This window comes from Morone saxatilis, unplaced genomic scaffold (assembly GCF_004916995.1).
Source record: "Morone saxatilis isolate NCDOM2014 unplaced genomic scaffold, NCSU_SB_2.0 Contig15, whole genome shotgun sequence".
In the NCBI taxonomy this organism is placed as follows: Eukaryota; Metazoa; Chordata; class Actinopteri; family Moronidae; genus Morone; species Morone saxatilis.
Genome location: NW_023339707.1, coordinates 8154791 through 8177882, shown reverse-complemented (window position 1 = coordinate 8177882; position 23092 = coordinate 8154791). Strand labels below are relative to the sequence as shown.

At 39.0% G+C, this 23092-nt stretch overlaps 1 protein-coding gene across 1 annotated transcript in view; it reads right to left on the bottom strand.

The window, feature by feature from the left end:
- Window positions 1-65: 65 nt before the first annotated feature.
- Window positions 66-23092, bottom strand: part of mgll (monoglyceride lipase) — a gene marked incomplete in the record, with an annotated part of 38687 nt that continues 15660 nt past the window's right edge. Inside the window, 5 exon segments of the mRNA XM_035656479.1 lie at window positions 66-7261; window positions 8259-8474; window positions 10678-10767; window positions 11323-11433; window positions 19640-19776. Coding sequence (XP_035512372.1) covers window positions 7130-7261; window positions 8259-8474; window positions 10678-10767; window positions 11323-11433; window positions 19640-19776 — 686 coding nt within the window.

Sequence of the window (23092 nt, the reverse complement as noted above, 5' to 3'; positions counted from 1 at the left end):
CAGATGTTACAAAGAACTTGTTTCCATGTGTGTTTATAATCTGTGAAAGTATTCCAGTCAGGCTGTACAGTTCAACAGTCATATAGTTTATTCTGTAAGAGTTTATGAACATTATGAACATTCTAGTAACAAGTAGTTTGACTTTCAGTGATTCAGAAGTAATTCCATTATTACACGTTTTATACATCTTATATACAATATTTTGTCACACTTGAAAAAAATTGTCCAATGCAGATACTTATTATGACGTGACTACGATGCGTCAGTGAAAATAAAAAAAAGAAAGAAAAGAAAAGCCAATGTTTATTATATAAATCTGAGTTAAATTAAGGTTTTAACATCTACATTTTGTCACATGAGAGTTAAGTATCAGCACTGGGCTATTCAACTAAAGTGTCATACAGTATACAGCAGACTGTTAAAACAAACAACACATTACTTTACAGGGAAGACTCAAGAATGTGATGTTTCAATATAACATTATGTGGTCCACTATGTGCTGCCTATACACACCAACTCCAATTGACTTGACACTTTACGTCAACATGTGATCATGTTAGGGTTTGATTTACATTCTTTTCCAATAATATAATGAAAAAAACATTATTTTCTCTATTACATTTATACTGTATGGGATGAGCACTGCTTTTCCTGTCAATAATTCATATGTCTTTCTAGTTTCTACATCACATAGCTGAGTTTTCCACTACAGCTGACTGACGATGCATTTAAGAATTTCCAAGACAATTAAGATCTTTACCTGTAACTATGGCCAGTATTTGTTTGTGCAAAAACTGCAGAGTAACTGCACAGTACAAGTACTGTAATGACAAACCATGTCTCCAGTTCTGCCAAAAATACAGAAACCAACTGCGAATATTTCAGAGCTATTATATTTTTTTCTTTAAATAAACACAAATCATAGTTTCAACATTGAAACACCAAAGAAAAAGTACAGCTACAGGCTTTTTTCAGGGTGGTCCAAAAAGTTTTTTTTTTTTGTATTATAAATCCCTTTGTTAATATCATGGGATGAACTGAACTTCCTGTTAACTGTTGGGAACCATTGGGAAAAAAACAGATTTTATAGTCATTATCCTATAGCAACCCAAGTAGTACAAATCCTTGTCTTTATTGTACGTATGTATTGTGTTTCTTGATACTGTGGGTGTCTTTAGGCAGACTAAAACGAAACAGGTGTTTAAAGGAGCTGGGAGGTATTTATGAGCTGTATCTCAGCCTACACGGAAAAATGTAGAAATTGTTTTTGACCCAAATCTGCTTAGACCTCTGATTGGACAGAAATTCAGACAGACACACATTAATCGAAAGAGACAGACAGGAGGAAGACAAGCAGACAGACACAATTACTGAACCAGAAACCAGAAACAGATGTGACGACAGACAGACAGAAAACCAGAGCAACGGAATAACAGAACAACAGCACAGTTCATCTATATCAAAACATGTACGCACACAAACACACTCAGATACCGATCATCATAATAATAAGGCACAAACAACACTAGACCACAATCCAAAAATAATCGTAAAATATATATTCAGATAAAAATCTCTTTAAATTGGGGGGAATTCTTAGTCAAATGAATCCGAGGCTTATTTTTCCCAGAAAAATGCTGCTGTTAGGAGAAAACCTGATACTTGCAATTTAGTCCTTTAGTATATTTTGACCAAATTGTCTTTTATCTGAGACGTAACAGAAGGTTTTATGAATGGAGAGCGCTACATTAAGTCTCTCACTCATATCCATGTCCATAATTTAAAAAAAGTAAGTTCCTGAAAAGTACATTTGGGAAAGAAGTACAAGAGTTTCCCAAACTTGTAGCAATATAACACACTGCTTGGTTAGATCCTGTCACAAAACAAAAAACATTTTAAGATCAGATGGTTTAAACATTCATTGTTCTGTGGCAAACTGCAACAAAACTTGAGTTTTTTATCAACACAACGCCGACTTAAACAGACAGTAGTAAAATACTCTCTGTGCAAAACCATGTTAGAAGAACTGTCATACGTTTTTGGGATTGCTGACTGTACATACAAACAACCTTGAACCAGGTTCCATCTCAAAAAGTATTATGGAGCTTCATGTAGCCGAGCATCAACAGTAGAAATTACATAATATGACTGAGCTATGGTATAAAAAGTGCCTTGTGATGATGTGTAATCAATATATAGTAGCATACATAAAAGTAATTCCTATAAATACTCACAGACAAGATAAATAAAATATTTGTAAAATATCTTGATTTCTATACTACTCTAAGTATTGTTAGCAATGCTATGCTATTAAACAGTTTACTACAATTATGTTCAGTAATCAAGCAGTCTGGCCATTAGAAATAAATCTCATCAATCAACACTGTTAATAAAAGCAGCAAGATTTGAATTGGGGTTTGTTCCAAAATGCAAAATCAACCATTTCAAATGACTGAAGTTTTTTAAGTTCTCAGGGGAGGAATTGGTGATACTTTAACAACCTGGATCTTCAGTATTTTACAGACATGATAAACTTAAGGTTTATTTTTTCATGCATTTACAGCATTTTGGAGAAGACCTGTTCAATTCTTGCTGTACACTTAAGCACTGACTCGAAACTTCCTGCAAACTCTGCACTGAATCTTTCCAGTGCAGTTTAATCTCATAAAATTACAGAAAAACTGGCCTGTGCCTTTTAGTCCTCTATCATATATAACAGCTCTTTTCTTAGAAACAGTCATAAAGTCGAGATAAAAAACACAAAAACGAAACAATGGCCCCATTGACAAAACTGCAGGCCAATTGAATTTCGCTTGGTAAGATTAGATTCAGCGGTTTCCTGCCTTCATTTATTTTCTCTCCCTAACTTAACATGGATCTTCTGTCCTAAATAAAAAAGATATTAACAGTCGAGTGAATTATTACATATTAACAGATCAATGCATCTGTACATGGCTATCTCTCAGTATGGCAAACCTGCATACGATTCATGCTTGTAGAAGTAAACTAGCCAGCAGAAAAAGATACCGGCATGGACAGGGGAGGCTTACAGTACAAGGCTTTCCACTGATTTTTAATCAAGACAAGGGATGGATGTGGGCAAAAATGCACAAATTCTCTAGAAAAAAAGAAACATTTTGGTCTGAAAAACTCCAAGAAAATGATTCTTTGCTAAAACGTTAATAGTGTGTTTTCAGTACAAACAACAGAGCAGCCTGATTTGAATTCAGTGAGTGTTTGCAGCTCTTATTATTCACTGTGAACTGATGACAGTAATTGTGTGCTCTCTTATCTCCATGCTCACACAAAAGGGAATCCTCAGAGCAGCAAAATGGACAACCAGCTCTGAAACCAACGTCTGTTGTACGTCCTGCACCATTAACAAACATTTTTTACTGGCTGATGTCTCTGGAAAAAAAAACAACCCTGCTGCCATGGTTACTGACAGCTTCTCTCCTGTCTTTATCTCTCTCTTCTCCTCTCACTCATTCTTCACCTCTCTCCGCCCCCATAGCTAAGGATAGCAGTAATATGCACTCATGTAGTCTGACAGGTAGAGCTTTTGAAATTTACTGTTACATAGCAGGGGTGCTATTAGGAGTTTGAATACAACTGGGACTCTGTAGCCTTTGTGTGCCCTGTGCTTGCTGCAGCCCAATCAGGGGTCCATTGTGTTTGAAGTGCTTGTGATATAAAGCCCTGCAGTTGTGGTTGAGGTTAAGGGTCTGATTCCCAGTGGGACTGATGAACACATCACACCTTAAGCTATGACTTGATGTAACCTGATATTTGGTCTGGTAAAATGTCTTCTGATGCCTGAGAAAACAGAGAACTCCCTTCTTTCTCTCTTGTTTCCCTTTTCTTTTAAATGGGCTTCTATGTTGTTTAGGTCTTATGTATGCATTGTAGGCATTATGCAAAGAACTCTGAGTTGCATTTTGAGAAGGGATTTTATAAACTTGCCATGCTTTGCTTTTCTTTTGATCTCCGTTCGTTAATGTCCAATTGTTGAATGCAACTCAGTAGGTTCACTCCGTACCAAGATCAGAGAACAGTTTGCAAACATCAGAGACAATTGAGATAAAAATAGCAAAATACATCAGAGCTGGAAAGTGTCTGCAGAGCATGTTGGCAGGCGAGCAATTTTTGGTTAAACTCTTGCATACACTCTCAAAAGTGTCAGCTTTTTGAGTTCATGAAGCCATTTAGTGTGTAAGATACAGCATAAAGCTGAGCAGTCTGTGGCAGGTTACATGATGGTTTCCCTGTTACATGAGCGGCAGCTCTATGACTAATTATAGAACAAGAAAAAAAAGCTGAACAGTAACAAAATGTAATGTAACCTGTTGCTGTTCTGATAATTGACCACTAGGGACAGTGTGGGTGGCTGGCAGTACAAGTCCTTTGAATCTGTAGTAGAACAAGGGGCTCTGTGATGGACAGAACAAAGAGCGCTGGTCACCACAGCAACTTAAAAAAAAGGTGGCGAAACAGGGTGACACAGGGTGAGAGAGGGAGAGTGAGAGAGGGTAAGAGTGAGGAAATAGAAGGTTAAACAGACAGAGCAGGCATGAGGCCAGAAATTCATCTCATTCTATCAGTCTAACTGTGATCACCCTGGTTACTACACATGTAAAATGGAATTAAAAAGAAAAAATACTGTGCCGCCAGCCTGCTGCCGTGGTTACACGTGAGTAACGGTCACCGTGGATACCGCTCTGTGCTTCCCTTACTCTCTCTGCATGAGTCCCTTTGAACTCTGGCTGATACAGAAAAAAAGCCCCTAAAAAGCCAAATCTCTTGGGTCTCTCTCCAAGCACTGCACATAGCTGTACTTTCTATAGGACATGCATGATGTCTGAAGTCAACAGACAGAGACACTTGCTGTATGTCTGAGTTTTGCTACAAAGATCAAAACCTTTGACGCCTTTCCATGTTTAGAGTCGGGGGTTGGCTGAGAACTCGTGCTGCAGAAACTTTTTCATGCTTGAGGTGGAAAACACTTAGCGATACCTGCTAATTACAGTCTAACCTCACAATATAAAAAGGTGAGCTCAGTGTGTCTGTGTAGATTATAATTACCAGCTACCGAAAATATACGCTACCATGACATTATTGCTATTTGAAACTGGGTTTTGAGAGCACTATGAGAGTTTACTTTGAAAACACATAAAGAAAAAGTAAAACATGAACTTGACCCCTGCTTTAGCCACTATTACTGTAAATGGGGTTCAGAGGTTTGAAAGCACTTTTCCTGTTTGCTAGTTGGCCAGCACAAAACAGGCATCCAGGGCTGTACACAGACCTTTAGAAATACTGAGGTTACTTCGCACCAAAATTTAGTACGTTTTTCAGTAGAGAACACATCACTATACTGTCCTCAATGGTAGCAATTAGCCTGAATGTATTTATTATTTAAAGTGGGTGATTTTTTAACATTAATATACATGGGCCCTATGCTAGATTGCTGTGGGTTTTAGGTGCAGTCCTCAATGGTGCTTTTGAATCCAAAAGTTTATTTCTCAGTAATACCACTTTCTGAAATGCAATTCCTCTACAGGACATCCTGTTTTCTCAAAACAATCATGAATACGGCATTGTTCTGAGATAGGAACTGGATTCCCGCTGTGGCCTCCCATGCTAGAAATGTATGCAGCCATATTACTTTAAGGTGGTTTGGATGAAAAGTGTCCACCAAATGGCAGATGTGAACAGAGGAGGGCTACTCTTTTGTCCACAGTAACAGAGTGATGTGTCCCTTTCATTCTCCATCTGGGCCCCTGTCTGCAGTCTGAGCTTAATGAAGTTATGGCTCAGGAGAAAGCCTCTAACAGTGAAGTCAACTATGACCCTAAAGGTCAAAAGTCACATAGAGGGGAGACCTTTTGACCTTCACACTCTCCTCCTAACTCCCACCTGCAGAGAGAGATGGAGCAGCTTTACCTGGTTAATTTGCGTCCTCTTCATTCTCCTACTCTCTTAAATAGACCCACTGAAAGACATATATTACTTAACATGGAAAGTCATTGTGTCTATTGGTCCCTCAGTTAATAAGCTGTGGTGTTCTCCTTTGACTATAAAAGGAAAATAAATACAATATCACTTCATAGGTGGTAAAAAATATACAAGATTTGAAATATTTGGCCACTTAATTTGTAAAACATGCCAAATGAATATAACTATTAGGACTAGATTTAAAATTATAATTTAGGCTTAATTTAGATAGATAAGACCAGATCTCCATATTTAATGTATCACTGCCAAAAAAAGGGTCAGGAGAGGAGAGGATTTGTAATATATACACAGAGTCACATGTGCTTACAGTTTAAGTTTCAATGTGACTCTACAAGAGCTGCCTGCATCTAAAGTGGTATTTTAGGTTATTTGTAAAACAATCATGGAGGAGGCAAAAGAGGCGGAGGAGATTTGGAAGAGAGTGTGTGACAGTTCCTCCTGAGCTGTCAAATCTGAACCAGGAATAGAAACTGCTTCCAGGCAAGCACTAACAAAACTTTCTCACTGAAAACTTGTATTCACTTATATTGTCTATTACACATCTACTGACACTGTGAAGGCAGAGAAGCAGTGTGAGGGCCTAGCTATCAAGTATTCACCCTAAGCTCCAGCTGATCCGGACCTCTGACCTGTCTGTGAATAGTGGATGAACAAAAAGGAAATGCCCTTGTGCAGATCAATATTGTATAACATTACTTTTGTCATTACTACTATCTGGCCTATGTGTATAAACATGGAGATGCAAACTTCATTATTGCACTTTGAACCCCAGCATACTGTAGCTTAAACTTTACTTTAATTGAGCTTTGCTTTAGTGAGGCGCACCTAGAGGTGGAAGTGGTTTCTGACCCCCATCATTCAATTTAAATCAGTGTAACTTGGGCTATTTGATAGGTACACAGGAGAAGTGGATATATAGTAGAGCAATATATGCCCGGAGGATAAAGTCAGTAAACTTTTTATACAGAGAAAATAGTCTGTATGCCCAGGTGTATTTCCCAGACCAGAGAGTGTAATGGTATTGTTATGCCTGTCTGGAGAGTGAGCAGGCCTCTTGACGACGACGGCTGGCAGTTGCCTGTGAGAGCTGACCGGGATTGTCCAAGTCAAGAGTCTAGGAGCCTTGCGGTTCTGGAGATGTCGTGGCGGGGAGGCGCTCTGTGATCCAGCTGGTCACCTCCTTCAACACGGACTCAGCTACCTCGGGGAGGTCGTGGTGGAGGGCATGGTAGCCTCCCTCGTAGACCTGAACAGGAGCAATAAGACAGAGTGTCAAAGAGATGGGATGCGCAAAAGGTGCAAAAGATAAGTAGTTAGTTTGAGCTGAACACCAAATAAATTGTGAGTGTCCGGCCTCTTTTAAACAAACTGCAGTCCAGGTTGTCAGGAGTTCAGACAAATTTATCATGCTTAGCGACACATACGGGGAAATACTATAAAATAAATTAAACAGATGCTTTTCTGTGATCAGCTGATTTCCAGATACTATTTGTTCTGATCTGGAAAACCAGGCATCAGCACAACAGTCATCTCTTTCATAAGACATGTGATAAAGCAGTCCCTGCACCTCATGAGTCCCATAATGCAGCTAGAAAAAAAGGACATCCACAAAGATATGAAGCAAGCAGGAACTCACTTTAACTCTCTTCTCCGTTTTCAACACTCTCACCTGTTATTTCAGTTTTTTTTCTCTCGTTTTGTCCCTCATGCATTTAATCATGTGATAAAAGAGTGGGTGGACTTCCTTTTTTACAAATTCACATCCTTCTGCAGAGGAGGAAGAATTTATAGAGGTCAAAGAAGCTCCAGTCGGTCTGTCATTGAATGCATCCTGCTGCAGTCAGCTCTAGGTGTGGGTGAAAGTTTTAGCTAAAAGGTATTTATTTAATAATAGTTTTAAACTATGTTAGGCACTGACCGTTTGCCCCTTAAAATGAATATATTAAACTGGATTTTTAGGTATCAAAGGACAACAGTTCATTTCTTTAAAGTTGCAGTTACTGTATTAGTCACAAAGACGTTTTGCTGGGCCCTTGAACTGTAGCAACTTCTCATACAGCCAATGAAGACAGTGGTGTGATACATTATTACATTGTTTTAATAATGTATGTAACAACAACAAAAGAGTTTTAACAAAAGGAACAGTGTGAACAAAATGAAGGAGTGGCTGCTTGATACAAGTTATATATCACTTCATATCATCAAAATCATTGACATTTCCCTTGAGCCCAAACCATCCCCACCTTGATTTTCTTGTCAGAGCTCGGAGCGTTCTCGTGCATCATCTTGGAGCCTCTGATGTCGCAGAGTTTGTCAGCGTCGCCGTGCAGGAGCAAGAAGGGCCAGCTGATAGATGGGATCTCCCTCTCGATACGTGCCGCCGCCCCCATCAGCTGCATGCCGAACGACACCCGCATGCCGCCGTGAAAGTTCAGCTCATCGGCATCGTACGCCTCCACCTGGCGGGAGAGAGACAAAGGAATGAGTTTTCACATATGTCCAGCGCTGACATCCCAAGCATATATTGATATATGTGATTGTTTCCATGCCACCATCTGGCCACCCTATGAATATTTCTCTAGATCCACCCCTGCAGGGCAGATTCTGATGTTAAGTTCCCTTTTCTTTTGTTGCTCTTCTGTTTCTTTGAGTTCATTTTGACCCTTTTGCTAAACACAGAATCAACTCAACAGGGCAGAATGTTTCCTGTCTGAGAGGTTAATTATCCTCTGATAATGAAAGGATAATCATCTAATCAAAAACTGCATGTTTTTCAAATTTCTTAATGTAGCCATAGCAACTACACTTTGGCAGGACATATTTTGTTGGACAGTTAGAAAGTGGTAGTGTAAGGCCAGTATGATTAGTATTAAGCATCTATATATAACAAGCACAATACATTTAGTAGATTAATCAAAATATGGAAGAAAGTCAAGAGCAGGAGTGCCATAATGGGAGAAAACAGGGCCATGAAAAGGAGAAAACTTCTGGGAAAAACCCTGAGGGATGACAAGTTGGAGTGAGGATGGTAAATAAATGGATGGGGGGCTTTTATGGAAAGAAAGGGTCAGAGGAAAGATTAAGTAGATGCAATACTTAACATCAGTTTAGAGTTGAATAGCAGAGGACACACCCTGTTTCTCTGACATTAAACAAGAATACTTTCAAGTTCCATACATGCCTGCACATAAGTCACACACACTCCCATTACTCTTAAGCTTATATGTAAACACAGCTGATGGCCCACTCTAACAGAAGCAGCTTTTCTCAGAACACAGCTGTGACACAACACGACCTGTTCAGCAGCTCAGAGGAGTCGTGACACCCCAGAAAGAGAAAGGCGAGAGATTTCCTTCAAAACTGAGATAAACATCAAGTCACAAAAAGGCAGTTGGAATAAATGACATATTACATAATGACATAAAAATCATCTTTAAGCTTTTTTTTCAGGAAACTGTACTGAAAGTATCAAAGTACTTGTTCTGCAGAAATATGGCCTCTGTGACTGATATATTATTATGTATCATTTGATTGAAGATTGAAGTAGATCTTGTTTTAACTACGACAGTGGTTCCCCTGCGGGTCAGGTCCCCTGCAACGGGTCACAAGATAAATCTGAGGGGTTGTGACAGTAACAGGAGAGGAAAGAAAAAAAAAAGTTTTGCTACATACATTTAAAGAACTTTTTGGACATTTTTGCAAAAGTTATTAGTTACTGTGGGGAATACATTAATGTACGGTACATCTAGTTCTGCTGTGGTGATATCAATGAGTGAAATCTTATGCTGAACTACAAATTAAAATCTACACCCTACAGTAGGTATCTACTGTATGCTACTGATAACCCTTTGCATCCAGTATAAATCTAGTTTTACTATGACAAAACATTGTCAGGAACTGTTGTTACATGCCATCTTTCTCTGCTGTTAAAAAGAAATCTTTAACATAATTTTTTCTTTCAGGTATTTATGTAGGTGTCTATTGAATCTATTGTCTTATCTTTTATTGTACCTGGGAGATTTGATGACACTACTTCCTCCAACAGACTGTGAGAAGCAGAAGCAGGATGTGGGATCCTATTGTTACTGCAGACTGTTCCTGAAAGCCCAGCTTTGGTGTGTCAGTAAAAATGAGTATGTTCACACACGACCACACAACCCCAACGGTAAAAAAAAAACCCACAGAACACGTCCACAGGCAGACACAGAGATGTGCAGACATGCCTGTGTGTGTGTTTTTGTCTTTTCTGTGGTTCATCTTGATGTTATACAGGAAATGTGGTTGCACACGTACGCAACCAAGCGCAAACTAAACTACACAATCTTGTCTTGTTGAGACCTTGTGAACCCTTTGTCCTGTAGATGACACAGTACTTACAACTGTTTTTATAATTACAGATAACATAATGCAACTCACCACATATTACACACAAACTTGGCAAGATAAGACAAACCATTTGAGGTTCGGAGAGGATTCAAAGTATGTATTGTATCCATCCTAGGACTGTACAAAATAGTTGGTGCATGACTTCACATTTTGCAAATTCCTACCTTGAGACCTTGTGAATTCTATTTTCAGCTATGCTCATACATGATATTTCAATCACAAATTCCAGTACAGCTCTCCCAGCCAAATGCACACCCACCAACGTTTGTCTCTCACCTGCTTCTTGTCCCGTGAGACCCATTTGGACTCAATTGAGCCCAGAGTGAGGCTGGGCAGCATGTGGTTCAAGACCTTCGCCAAAAAAACCTGCAAACAGCGAAAAAACAACACACAAGCGTTTCAGTTTATTTTCACACATCAACACCTCCCTGAAGAATGTTTCTATCTCTCTCTTTTTTTTCTCGCCATCTGCCTAGTGTTACAAAGAGAAACAGTCATGAAATTGTGAGTGTCTTCTGTATAATTCACCTGTTTGCACCCAGTGTGTTTCTACTGTATGTTTCAGTACAGGATTAAAAAAAAAAAAATTTCTTCTTGTTAAAATAGGTTAATAATTAGAAAAACATCTTTCTCCTCCTGTGCAGATTTTGACACCAGCTTTTTTTGGCCTTGAAAATTGGACACACTTGTATCTGTGATTCAGTAAGAGACAGCTAATGCTGCTCAAGTGGTACACTGATTCTTGAAACATACAAAATAAAAGGTTTCAGTATTATAGTCATCACCCACGGCAGGGCTGCTCGGAGTAAGGCGACTGACTCCTGGGTTAACTGAGTACTTAACTGAATAGTGTGACTCAATTAGGAAGGAGAGAGTTAAAGTGAAGAGCAGCGGAGAGAATGAGGGCACATTATGTGGTACCTTGAACGGTGTGGCCGAGTCTGGGTTCATCTGGACCATCGGAGCAATCAGAACCACTCCGGAAAAATCACTAGGTCTCTCACATGCCGTCAGAATGGAGATAGCACCACCCTGAGCAAGAAAAGGACAACATTTCAAACAAAGCACTTGCTTACAACAGGGTAGACAACTTATTTAACAGACTTTAATAAACAAAGACTTGATCATGGACATCTCATTTTAGTAAATCCATGTCACAAGCTCTTTGCTGGCCATTGTTATTTGTACTGTGAGGTGACCATAGTAAGCATTAGCTGGTAGTACCAACTGAGAGTCATGTGACCTGATATCGGCATTTCGGAAGCCTTACAGTTAATTAATATATATTGCATAAAAAAAGTAGCATGATTTGAAAGCTACACTTAACATTATCACAGGGGAGGAATGTATCTGACACTTGGACAGAGCAGCTTGGGCAATGGCAGAATTTATTTGACTCTCTTGATCTTCAAAGGTAAATGCAGCCAATAGTGAAGAATAAAGTAGTCCAGTGACCCAGTCTGATGATGGAGAATCACAAAGAAAAGAAATAACAAAACAGCACATTAAAGCAATTTGAAGAGTTAAAAATGGAAGGATGGCGTGTTTCAGCGAAGAGTGCGGGGAAGATAATACGTAGCAGAAGACAGGGAACGTCTTCTCGCTAACAGGAGAGGGAAGATCTTTGCAAAGTAGGTGAGAGGTTCTGATGCGAGGAGCAGTGGGAAAACTTCTCAGAGGTCAAGACGAACATTAAACAATCCGTCTTTTGTTTAGACGGACGTGAATTTCCACCCCGCTCTTTTGTTGCTGTTGCTCTACACAGACTGGGGGAGAAAGGCGAATGCAAACCCATGACCCTTAGGGGCACGATGAGCGCTGTGTGGCTGCGGCAAAGAGCTGCATAAGGCCACACCTTGGCACCCATGCTGACATTTAGGATTGTGATTTAAATCCTGTGATGTAGGGCCATGATAATTAGCAGCTCTGTGGCGGCCAAGACTCAAATCAATTTGCCATGGTTTGTCGTGGTTTCTGTTCTCATATGGAACAAGTGCAAGTGTGAGACAGACACACACGATCACAGGGATTCTGTATGGGTAAATCTGTCCTTCTCTCTCTCTCTCTCTCTCTCTCTCTCTCTCTGGAGACTAATTGGCTTCAACTTTGTTTATGTGAGCGTTCTTTGTCACTCGTGTGAATATTCATCAGGCTGGGGCCAATGACAGGCTCACTTCATGAAAAGAGGCACTAAAAGACAAAACATTTCCCACCAGAAAATCTCAGTTTCTAAAGCACACACTCACTCACTGCCGCCTGCATGCATATGCCCACACAGAGTTCTTCTCATTTTCTTTACACACACATTCCAGCACACACTTAAAGACAAGCTTAAACTAAAACATTCATGTGTAAACACCATGGAGCACGCAGATGTTACTCGATCAAATAGTAAAATTTCTCTTGGACGATTCAAGCTGCCCAAACCGGCTGGACATTTGCTTTGCGGTTAAATATAACAAGATGACTGAATGTAATTTGGTGTAAAGGCCCATTCTGGGTCATGCCTTTTCACATACACACGCACACGTTTTGTCTAGTGGCCTCCAATGATAGAGAGAGATAAGTTTAAATAGAGAAGAGAAGAGAAAGAGAGAGTGAGAGAGAGGGAGGATTGGGACAGAGGAGCTCTTTAAGAAGCAGATTGGAGGCCTCTGTACACGTTCTCTCTCTGAACTTTACTTGATAGGATGAATACTGCTATTGTATGTTGTCTGTCCTCCAACAGTGGGTGGACTTCAACTGTCAAAAATTGCCTGAGGAGCTAACATACTGACATTTTATAGACTGTACAGCTTCATACTGACATTATATAGACTGTACAGCTTCATATTGGTATTTTATAGACTATATACAACTAACACACTGGCATTGCAAGGTCTAAATAGCGAATCCACTGACATTATGTTAACTAAACGGCTAATACATGGACATTATATGAACTAGGTAATAGTATTGTTAATCAGGCTGGAAATGTGAGGGGATGGCAGATGACCCTTCCAGGTTGCATACATGAAATCCCTAAATAATGAGCAATCCTTGATTGGTTTATGTACAGAGAATGTGTCTAGATTCATTTAGTGGCAGTGCGGCTAAATTAAACAATATGTCAGTGAAGGTTTGTTTTAATCATACCAGTCAATATAAAATTCACTGTACTTCAGTTGTTGTACAAAATGTGACACTGTTCATCTGAAAGCCGTCGTCAGTTTCCCCATATGAAATGTCAGAAATGAAGAAGCCTTTTTGTTGGACAGCAGTTATGTTCAATGAGAAAATCCAGTGATTTTGATTCATCTCTTTCTGATTAAACAGTTCAACAAAAGATCAAATAATTCACTAGAAAGTAGACAACTGTAGACAGGACAAAGTGGGAGAGTGAAGAGGTTACGCACAAAAACGTGGCAAGTGAAATACGGTTTAGGGTAAGAAGAAACTGAATAGTGAGTAATAGATACAGGGAGAGATGGAGGGTTGAAAAGCTGACCAAATACACTGATGGCCCTAAAGGCTAAACAGAGACAAACCATTACATAAAACTCTGGCACTAAGGAAGTAGGACAAATGAGCCTCGGCCAGAAGTACTGATGGAGAAGGAGAGAAAAGAGGAAGAGTGAGAACGAGCCAGACCTGAAGGCATTTGTCAGCATTCCCTTGAGCTGACACAACACTGACAAACTGCTACAATTATTGAATTACTGCTTAACCAAAGAAGGTGAACTGTGAAATAATCAGTGTGTTGTACCTGACATAGAAGCTACAAATGTGTACCTGCAACCGATTCTTCCTTAGGACATGATAAACTATGTCTTCACATCCGCATGCAGTGCTTATAGAAAATTACTGAAGAAGAAAAGAAAAAGAAAAGAAGACTAAGATCTTACAGCTTGTGGCTCTGTGAGGCTAACATGCTCACAATGACAATGCTTACATGGCATTTCTTTGACTGTTACTTAAATGTATCTACTATGCAGTGCCCTCACAAATACCACAGTGGAATGAATAAAGTAGTTTAAATGGCTTGTACACTACTTTCGGCGAACAATACCACAATACAACATATTTTATAGACACAAAATTACAGTTTAGACAACACCTGTCAGCAAAGACAGAAAATGACAATGATTAATTGTTAATTGTGTTAATTGTTGTTAATTGTGTTAATTGACACTATCAGGTGTCTATTATGTTGGAAGAAGTGAAGAAGTGACATCTATAATGTCTAATATCTTAATTTAGTGTGTTAGCATGCTAATATTTGCTAATTAGCAGAATGTTTTGCAGGTATTTGGTCAGTATTGGACACATTAACCCCAAGTCATTCTAATCCATCAAATAGTTGTTGACATATTTCACTCTGGACTAAAGTGGTAGGCCGACCAACAGACCCACAATGCAATGCCACTAGCCTGGCTGATTAAAATAAACCCATTTAAATCTACACAAATATTATATAAAATATATATTTAAATCTCATCCTCGTTTGAATTTGTGTGAAAGTGGTGCTGGTGATGTGTGAAGAGTGGGACATCTTTCTTCACTAAATCGACACTGTGGCTGGGCTCTACTAACTGCTCCACAGTCTCCTCAGGATGTTATCACTGGAGCAGCATCTCTGCACATGCTGTAGAGCCCACAGGTGGTTTCCATTGTTTTGTAGTTTTTGCGTCATCCCGGCCCTGTTTAACAGCCCTGTTTCATATGAACGCACGAGCAGAGGAACAGACTCATAGAAACAGGATGAGGAATAACAACACTGGGAAGCTGGGGAATGAGGCCTGTAAAAACATAGTGGAAAAACATTTGATTTGGGTTGGGTTTCCCAAACATTACGTGTTGGTTTTATTATTTATGTTTCCAAGGAAAGGAGAGTAGAGGAAAGGAGAAAAGGGAGACAGATGATTTTTGAAGGGAGGATAAAATTAAATTAAAGCATAACAAATGAAAGGAAGAAAACAGGAAGGCACGGTGGAGGAAAGACATGACAGGAAATGAAAGCAGATGATGAGGACAGGTGGACTGGCTTACATGACGGCACAGAATGAAGACAAACAGATGGAGGGATGGAGAGAAGGTAGGAAAGAACAGAGAGAGAGAGAGGGGATGAGAAACTGACTTGGGTCAGCTCTGCCTTAATATTTACAGACTCCGATGTCTAAACAGGCGCTTAGACTCAATCTGGGATCCCACAGTTTAATTTACACAAAACTATTTGCGTCTGTGCTCCTACAACCTTGGATTGTTTTGAACGCAGCCCCAGTCTTTATATAAATACAGTCCTGCTGCCTGGTAAAGCATGAGACATAAAAGGGGTTGTAAAAACAGACTCTTGAATTAAATGGAGTGTTGTTTAAAGCATCTAAAAGCCCAACTGATGCTGTTTAATATGACATCATTTACAAGGAGAAGGTGTTGTCTTGAATGGAGGACAGTTTGATGTAAAACACACAGCCTAAAGCCTCCATAGCAGAAAAAACGATTTGGTTATAAAACGATGTTGAACGTGGCTTTGTGCAGTGTCTTTTCACAAATCATTAAACAATCATTAAACAATGAGGTTCTCTCACTTTCTAAGCAGCCATCAATTCTGCAGATACAAAGTCATTTATTAAATCTAATGGTAGTAATGTAACGGTATGTAGCGAGGCGCTACGCAAATATGAATTGAAGATTAAAATTGGTGAGATGAAAAGAAAAAGGGAATATGAATTGTTCTGCACAGTTTATAGCCTACCTCAGAAATAAGAAAGGATTCTTTAATTTAATGAAGATATATTTAGTAGTTTTTTTGTCTAAGAAATAAAGGAATCTTTTTCAGTGTCTTAAATCAAATTGAAAAAAAAAAAAACAACAACTCACTTTTGAAACTATAAGTGTTAGTAAGTCATTAATGAGTTAGCAAGTCATTAAAAAGGGGTTATGTTCACAATATACTATCATGTCTAGTCACGCAGCACCCACTGGGATCCCACTAGATTAGGGCAACAAAGGAGACAGGGGCTTTATTATTTTTTTTTTTTTTACCTTTGCTTGTTAAAGTGGTTCTGACAGAGATCATTTTCAGGGTGATTGGTAAAATTGGCACACAATTTTCTTCCAACACTTTGGGTTTGAGGAAACAGTATGTCCTTGCTATTCTGATAGCGAGATCATGAGTTCCTGTAGGGACTGATGAGCTGTTAACAAATGTGTATCTCGTTTGAGATGCTCACCAGTTCTTTTCCAAACAGGTAAGGGGGAGTTCTTCCTGATAAATAACAAAAGCTAGTTATAAAGACAAAGCTAGTGTTATGCTGAGGGAGTACAAACACCAGGAAAGGGCATTTCTCCCCCAACCCAAACATTGTTCTTATTAAGGACTTATTAAGCATTAATTAATAATTTATTAACATTACTTTATAACATATAAACCTTCTATAAATGTTAGGTTACTAAATATACACAAGGATCGCCCTGAGGGTAAACAGTCATGAAATTTTACTGACAACATTTCAACAGGCACAAATAGAAATATACTGTATTTTCAAACAATGTAGATCTCATTTTTCCACAAAGCTCTTCACATCTGCTGTAAAAACCCTTTTTTCTGTGGAATCCAGCGTGCCCACTAAATCACTGCTGTGCTGCGAGATAACAAGGCTCCACGCTTCTCGTGGCAGTTCTGTAATGAATTTGCATTCATCCTGTGTTCCCTGCTCGAAAGGAGTCTTCCAGCTGTGAGCTAAAAGACTAAAAACAGTGTATTTGTGTTGAAATGTCTCTCGCTTACACAGGTGGTGCTGACTTCCCTCTGTTGAAATAATGACTTGCTTTGTGACAGTGATGTTAGCTTCTTCCTTATATAACATGTGCCCATATTGCACTGCAGACATGCAAACACGTGTATGTTCTGTATGAATAAAGATGTATGCTTGTTCATTCAACAAAATCCACTTCATGGGAGTACATATTGACTCGACCTAAAAAACACTGACAGTAATCACTTATTATATAACTCATCACTACTGTTTGTGTTCTGCTAGCTATACTAAGAGTTAGTGGGTCACAGAGCACAACAGTGAGAGACAGAGCTGTTGAATGCAGCTTTGTGAAAAACTGAATAAACTGATTAGTTAAAAATAGTTCCCTGGCTGGTCTGGATGCTTTTTGTGTCCAGGCGTTATGTAATTTTTCTCAATGAGAATTCTAGTCCGACAGTCTATAGATTTCACAGAGCCACATGTAAGACTCTTCAAAGACTTTCTGATGCAGTCTGCATTGAATTTAACACCATTCCCAAGAAAGCTTTTTTTTTAAAACTGATAGAAGCTCTGATGCAATTAAAGGGAAGATCAAGCACATGGGAAATTAATAATGTATTTTATATGTTTTTGTATCTGGACCTGTTTTGAATGTTCACTGCAAACAGCAGCCTATGCAGCACACAATATTACAATACAGAGATAGCCTAGGAACCAGATGACTCTGCTGAGCTCGTGATGCCATTCTGCTGAGGCCAGCCTCGTATGGGGGAGTCTGGAAGTGATTGGCTTAGCTTAGGGGGAACTACTAGCCTGTGAAATGTAAAAATGACAATTTGTGGTTTTAGTTGGAGTTGGTTGCAGTTGAAAGTATTTCTCAAACAGTACTTCTGTGTTGAGTGCCTTTGGCTGTAGCGCTGGTTGCCTGGCAACGTCATTGTGACAACAGTACTCAAGAAGGTCACTGCCTGACTGCCGTTGTCCACCAAGAGATAGTTACAATAATGTTGATAATGGATTAATTGTTAATGGGGCAAAAATGCCAAACATTTGCTTCTCATTTGATACTTTTCTCTACTTGTATTTGTGTAAATTGATTATCTTTCGGTTTTGGACTCATTTGAAAAATGATAGCTTGGGTTGTGGGTAATTTCTTTTAAGGCAGAAGTTAAACCGTTTGGGAAATATACTAAATGCTTTGTCACAGAGAGTTAGATAAGAAGATTGATACAACTCTTATGTCTGTATATTAACTATACAACTATATATCTGTTCAGTTCATCTTAGCACAAACACTGTAAACAGGAAGAAACAGCTAGCCTATTGCTGTGCAAAGGTAACAATGCAATCCATCTAACAGCCCCTCTAAAGCTCACTCATTAACACTGCTGATAGGTGCATCTTGTTACCAGGCTAGCTGTTTCCAGTCTTTGTGCTAAGCTAAGGTAACAAACCGCTAGCTGTAGCTGCATATATTAGAAAGACATGAGAATGGTCGATCTCCTTATGTAACTCTAAAGCAAAGAAGCATAGCTCCCAAAATGTCGAACTATTCCTTTAAAGCTGAATACTGAATCAGTTGATTGAAAAATAATTGACGGATTCATTAGTAATGAAAATAATCCTTACATTGTTCTCTCTGAAGAAAACGACTGTACATATACACCTGTTGTATTAACCATATTGTAATACCTATAAAAACCTGACATTTTCAAAAAACAAAATAGGATAAAAGGTGAATAATAACACACAGACACTGGCACATAAGGTCATTGGAACATTACACAGATTCCTGGACTGGCTGGGGAAAGTGAGCACCCTCTCTCCTCTGTGTCAACAAATACATCCGCATTGCCCTTGAGCAGGTCACTGAACCTGTAACTGCTCTGTTGGAGGTTTTTGGTAAGCCAGCAACAGCAGCTGCAGGGTGTGCAGAATCTGTGTCACTGTGCAAAAGGTAAGCAGGAGTCTTCTGAGAAGAGCCAACTTAGCAAACCTTCCCTGAACTGTTTGTGCATGAATGGTGGAATTTGTCTGTCACACAGGATTAATGTGCCTGGTGGTAGGACCAAGACACAGCAAATAAAATTAAAAGTAGGGTGTTAAAGTCTTTCACAGCATTATTTCAAAGATTTCATTCCATCAGAGCAGAACACCATGCACTATTTTGGGACATAAAACCACTGCATACTGAAAGAGGAGTGCGTGCCACTTCTTTCATTTGAATGTCACAGTGTCGCAGAAAACCTCTTAACACTGATTGTGGTATTTTTCCTTCCTGTGCTTGAACAGGGCTTGCCCTTCAATTTCATGCAGCTGTCTCTGTCTTTCTGTGTGTGTCAAGCACACTGTACCTGGAGCTCTGAAACAGCATTCACATATATTTGCACCAAACAAAACAGGAAAACAAACCTAGACATTAACGGGAGTTGCACTCTATGAGCTCTTTTTTGAAATACAATAATGTGATTAAAATAAAACAATGGGAAGTGGCCTACCATGGAGTGCCCCACAATGAAGACGGGCAGGTCGGGGTGGCGAGACTTCATCAGGTCAATGTGTTGCAGGGAGTCTCTGATGTAAACCTGGAAATCTTTGATGTTCATCCTGTCTCCTTCGCTCTGTCCATGGCCAACTGTGGAGGGAAAGAGGGAAGACGAAGAAGAGAGCGGTGTGAGGAAACTGGTGCTGCTATAAGATCTTTGCACACCTCAATTTCAGGATTTGAGAGATTTTGTTATACTTAATAATTTAATATCTAAAGGAAGCAAAACGTAATTTCTGTGGCCAACGAAAAAATGTATTTAAATATTCAAGGCCTTCCTTGAATCACAGCTACAACTTACTTAGCAGGCTATAGATTACAGTTGAAATTGTCATACTGGAGAGATAGAGAATAATAAAAAACAAAGCAGACAATACAAAGGAATACCTTACTTCTTAAAAGACAAAAACATGTTTCTTTTTAGGTCTTTTAAGGATTTGCTGAAAGGAATATATGGGAGGAACGAGACACTTTTTCTGAAGAGCTTTCCTAAAGAGTTCCTACCCACCAGATGGATTTTAAAATACTTCCAGTATTCGGCATTACATAAAACACTGTTGCTTTGAGGACATTCTCTCCCAGAGGTGGCGATTTCCAAATATTACTGATTCATCCTCCCGTTTAAAAAAACCTTCGGATCAGTTGATGAACAACAGGAACGAGCTTCAATTGGGGACAGATGGAGGGACAGACAGCAGTGGGGATGAGTAGGGTTGAAGTAGCAGAGAGGGGAGGGATGTGTGAATGAGGAAATAAGAAAGGGGAGGGAAAAGTCAGAAGGGAAGGAGGGATGAGGGTGAGGGTATAAGGGAGAGAGTGCAAAGGAGAATAAGGATGAAAGGAGGGAGCAGGAGAGGAGAAAATATGAGGAGGTACATCCCAATTTCCTTAATGCAACCATGTTTCCATTACTTACGTCTTTTCCTTCTTTTAGACAAAGTGTAAATTATGTAAATATATCTCACCTTACGCTATGTTTCTACCCAACAAATGGAAATGACAATACGTAATTAAAATGTGTCTATTGCTGAAAGTCAACCAACCCCCTCCTCTCCCTGACTAATATTATTATTCATGATTAAAAGGGGAAATAAAAGATCACGAAGACACACATCTCAGACCAATAGATCCACTATTTTAGAGGAAGTTTTGAGATGAATCTGTAATTTGTCTCTTCACAGTATAAAACCGTAGTCAGCTGCAGCATCCAATCACTAACAGAGTTCCAGTAAAGGGGTGTATTAGTCTGGGAAAAGGCTTCCTCGAATGTTGGTCTCATGTCATGTCTGCTCAGAGATCCCTCCTAAATCCTCAGAGCAAAAATAAGAGATATAATAAGACTCCTACTGATGGTGGACCAGAAAGAGAGGAGTGGTCAAATAAGCGAATAAGCATGGACCTGTGGATGAGGGCGACAGGAAGGAGGGAAAGAGTTAGATTGAGGACAGAAACAGGGGGGAGGAAGAGAACAGGATGAGAAGCGGAAGAAGAAGAAGAAGTGAGTGGAGAGAATAGATGGATGAGAAGTGAAATCAAGCGGAAATGGACAGAAGGTGGGGGAAGACAGGAGAAAGAAATGTGACTGACAGATGGAGAGGAGGAAAAATATATGAATATGTATGTGTGTATGCATTCATATATTGTGTGTGTGTTCTGCTCGAGCTTTCTGCAGCAGTGGCTGAGAGGTGAGGCGGGTTGCCATGGCGACCATTGAACCAATAACACCACTGAGCTCCTAAATATTCACAACACGAGCAGCTCACACCTTCTTGCTCTATGATATTAAGTATGTGTGTACTTATAAATACTGTATGTGTGTGCAGGATATATGAGGATGTCCTCACACTATATGTTTGTGTCCTCATTGATACTGAAGCTATCATCACAGCGTGGAAATCAATGTCCAATAACAGAGCACCTCAAACTTCAGATCGATGCACACTATATCCCCTACCCAGATCAATGACCGCACACTCCACTGAATCCACATCTTTTGTTATTATGCTTGATCAAGCACACACACACGGTCAGATATTCACACATGAGCACACTGAGCTATTCAATCCACACAAAGACATATAAATAATGCACACAGATCCACAGCTGTATGATTGGAAGAGCTGCAACAGACAAAAAGCAAGTATTCTCTTACTTTCTTGGTAATGAGTTAATTGATTATAATACGAAGCCAGTTGTAAAAGTGTCAAATAAGAGGACGAATCCATGTTGTAATTTTCAAAATCCAATCACCATACCTGCTGCAGGAATAACATCAGTTGTGCTTGTTAATTATATTGACATGATTACACTGATTTTACTGGTGACCAGAGCAACATAATGTCTCATAGAACCATTAAGGAATTATGGTATAACAGAGTTTGGGCAGCAACTAATGATTATTTTAATTATCAATAAACTACATTGTGCAACTACATTATATTGTGTTATAAACCATTATCAATGTTTGCATACTGCTCATCAATTCTAAGTAGGGGGACTTGAAGTAAAGTGTTACAGTTAAGTAAGCAGCAAATTCTCATAATTGAGAGGCTGGAATTTAAATGAATCGATTACTGCATTATTTGTCATAATCCTGTTGACAGATGAATTGATTAATCAACTATTTGTTTCACCACTAAACATAAACTTGGCTGAAAAACAAAATATACATTAAGTTGTGGCACTGCTGTAAGAGTATTTTTTATGGATGTTTGTTACAACAGTGCTTGGTGTATATAATGGTACAAATTGTGTGTTTATTGTGTGTACAATTGTATCTCTTTTACCTTTTATGCTTACCTTTTATATATATATGAAATAAATATTATTTTATCTCTTGGGGAAGATGCTTTAATTCAGTCAGAGTTGTAGGAAAAATCATCTTTACACGGACCGAAGAATTCAGAAACTTTGCAAGCACTGATCTAATTAAACATAAAACTTCCATTATTTTCCCATAATGTAATGAGAAGTCAAACACAATTTGAGCCTCATCAAACAGCATTCAGCTGTTCCTGTCTATTGCGCTGTTATAAGAGCCTCTCATAAACAATCCTTTATTAATATTTCACCACTGCCTGATAATAAAATTGTGCAATATGTTTATTTTTTTATACACACATCAAGTGACATGATATGCATACATTTCTGCATCCACATTTTACAAAGGGCAAAATGATGTGACTCTGCTGTTAAAATTTGACTTAGTTACCCACCACTATGCCATATTTGGAGGTTGTTAAATATGTGCAGTGTGTGCCAGTAAGAAGAAACCTCTGGTCTGTGCAGGATGTGAAAGAAAAAGAACTAAAAGTCCTACAATTAGAGCAAAATACATGAGAGATAGAAGCAAGTGTTACAAAGAAAGAATAAGTGAAAGATCTGAACTGCTGTGTGTGTGTGTGTG